The following is a 2,784-nucleotide window of genomic DNA, read 5'->3' on the forward strand; positions in this document are numbered from 1 at the left end:
TAATAATGAAAAACTGCTTGTATTGTTTTGTTACTCTGTAGGAGAGTGAAATATTTTAAACAATCCAATTTTACAGATACTGTATTAACAATTCTCATTATTGTCTTTAAATAGCTATTCTACAAAATGTAACAACAAAATAGTCACAGTCTAAGAAGTCACTCCAGAATAAAGCCTATTAGGTGTTAGTATGGTTATACTTGTACTGCAGCCAGTGGACAAACATTAAAGCTGAGATAGTTTGGCTTAAATGTTGGATTACATAGTGGACATCATTGTTTTCACAATAAATTCATCATCTGCTTTGTATTTGTTTGATTCACTGATATTTCTCTAATGATAAAAATACCACGGTATGTTTAATTGTGGTGTTTAACAATTCTGCAAAATTACAAAGCCTAAAGTTAACTTGCACAATGAAAATCTGCTTTTCCTGATGACTCTGGTTTTGTGGTTTTGGTTTTTGTTTCCCTACTATCACAGCCTTTCCTTTTTTTTTGTTTCCACACAATTGTGTCATATGTTGCTTATTTGAGATAGAGTAACTAAATCATTTAGAACATAAATGCTTGGGTGGGTGGATACTGCAGCACAGATATGAAACATCACATTTTTGTCTGATGGCTATAAAGCTTGTTGGCAACTTTGTGAAACTGCTGAAACAAAAGGCACCCATCAAAGGCCTTTTGCATGTTATCATAATAAATACATTCATCACTTTTATTATTTTTATTTGGTTTTTACTGTACTTTTGTGTGTGGTGTCCCAGCAAAGTAAAAATAAATAAAAGGAAAAAAAAGAAAAACAACTGCTAAAATAAGATGTTGCTTATTGTAGGAATTGAGGACAGCATGTTGTGAGATTGTAGAGCTGGAGCAAAACCAGTTTTTATCCCAATCTGAATTAACCAAAAGGAGATTCAGTGTGCCCTTTACCAGGGTATGAGCTTTTACTAAAGTGCAAGGATCTGGAGCTAAATCTCTGTACATATCAGGAAGAATTCGTACCATCTCAGACCGATGAAAGGCCATCAACGCTTCTGAAGTAAGGAAGTAACAAAATGTGGTAGATTAGATGGTTTGTAACTGATGCTTCCATGCACTATTTTATGCACTCTGGATTAAATCACTGTAATAATGGTAAAAGAAGAAGAATTGCCAAACTTGCCTTCCTGAAATTAGCAACTGCTGATGGCTAATGGGAAGTGAAGTGCAATTGCCAGGTTTGCCATTTCTAGCAAGTGCCCTGTAAGTCCATGGCCCCTGCTGGGGTGGTGACATTCCCTGTGCCTGTGTCACATCGTGCTCCCGTGGGCGCCACCGTGAGAAGGGGCAGGGCACAGCGGGGGGGTTACTGCACCTTCACACAACTGGCAGTCAAGATGATCTGTATATGTTAATAAAACAAAGAATATTTCTGAAGAATGTTACATGTACAAAAATATGACTTTCAACTCTGAAAATAAATAAGTTCAATTTATTAAGAGCTGGTGTCAATGCTGAACAAAATACACATCTTCCGATAAAGAAACATTTTGGTGAAGTGTAGTTTTTTTTCCTTGGTTTTTTTTTTTTGATTTACTAAAATACAAGTTGGACCATTTTTTCCTTTTTGTAAATATATCATTTGTCTCCCTTAATTACATATCCTTATAACTGTGACCATCATTCTCCTTTAAGCCAAAGACTGAGGGTTTGTTGGGTTTTTTTTAATTCTTAGGAGTCTGGCCACATATGCCATTTTTTTAAGGGAAAATACTTAACAATGAAAAAAAAAAGAAAAATATATTTTTTTCTAATAAATAAAAATAATTTAAAATGCTAGAGGCTATACATGACTAGTTTTGATTATGTTCATTTATAAATGAAATAATTTCCAAAATACGTGGAAGCAATATTAAAGGCAGACAAACAAAGATCTGTCTACTTTATTTTCCCATTAAGCGTGCCCTTCTTAACTTCTCCATCAGTGGTTCAGCAAGTAAGAGGAATAAATGTCACATCACCATTCATGAAGTTTGTCAGGCTTTATAAAAATAGTTCTGGCTTCAAAGGAGTCAACATTCATCTTCAACTTCTCGTATTGGTGGTATCAAGCTGCTTGTCGATTTGTATTGATTGATCTGATTGGCCATGTGAGTGCTCATGGGCTTGATTTGAATGTTTCTGGGATAGGCATTATCCGGCTCATCTGTAAACCATTTCTTTTCTGCTAAGGAGCAAAAAGGGTAGAGACAGAATAAGGAGGGAAAAATGAAAGTGTTAATTAGTGAAGCACACATACACAGAAACATCAAAAAAAAAAAAAAAAGAAAAAGGGAGCAGTCAGTAAAGTTTATAGAAAACAGAGATCAATAGAAGGTGACTTTGACCAATTACTAGCAGTACAGTGCATTAGATTAATAACTCTGAAAATACAGTTGTGAAAGGATAACACTTGCAGATTTGATAATAGAAGCTAAAGAAAACTGCCAATATGCTAGTTTGCTTGTTGGATGTAAGAGAGCTCTTTTCTTGTGCCCATGCTCAGGTGATTAATTTATTTAAAAAAAAAAAAAAGATACAAATCAAAGTCTAAACTAAGAAGCCAAGGAGAGCAGCTGGGATAAGGGTAATACAGAAAAGAGTATGTGAGTCTATGCACAGAGGAGCACCTTAAGAGTCAGAGACTTCTCTGAACCATTTCAGCCTTGGGGTGGTGGCTACTGCTGGCCCAGAAAATCACGCAGGAGAACACAAAGAACTTTCTGCAGTTGGTGCTAGAATAAACAGGACTTGTATTCCT

General features: G+C 35.4%; 1 protein-coding gene across 11 annotated transcripts in view; it reads right to left on the reverse strand.

Annotated features, from left to right (window-relative positions):
* Window positions 1-855: 855 nt before the first annotated feature.
* Window positions 856-2,784, reverse strand: part of KCNMA1 (potassium calcium-activated channel subfamily M alpha 1) — a 410,464-nt gene continuing 408,535 nt past the window's right edge. For 4 of the 11 annotated variants that reach the window (XM_031062173.1, XM_031062129.1, XM_031062158.1 and 1 more), the window contains one exon: window positions 856-2,211. In XM_031062173.1, the coding sequence (XP_030918033.1) occupies window positions 2,057-2,211 (155 nt within the window). In that variant the 3' untranslated portion in view covers window positions 856-2,056. The remainder of the gene's footprint in view (window positions 2,212-2,784) is intronic. The other 7 variants (XM_031062154.1, XM_031062175.1, XM_031062140.1 and 4 more) reach the window with 4 other exon arrangements.

This window comes from Geospiza fortis, unplaced genomic scaffold (genome assembly GCF_000277835.1).
Source record: "Geospiza fortis unplaced genomic scaffold, GeoFor_1.0 scaffold130, whole genome shotgun sequence".
NCBI classification, from domain to species: Eukaryota; Metazoa; Chordata; class Aves; order Passeriformes; family Thraupidae; genus Geospiza; species Geospiza fortis.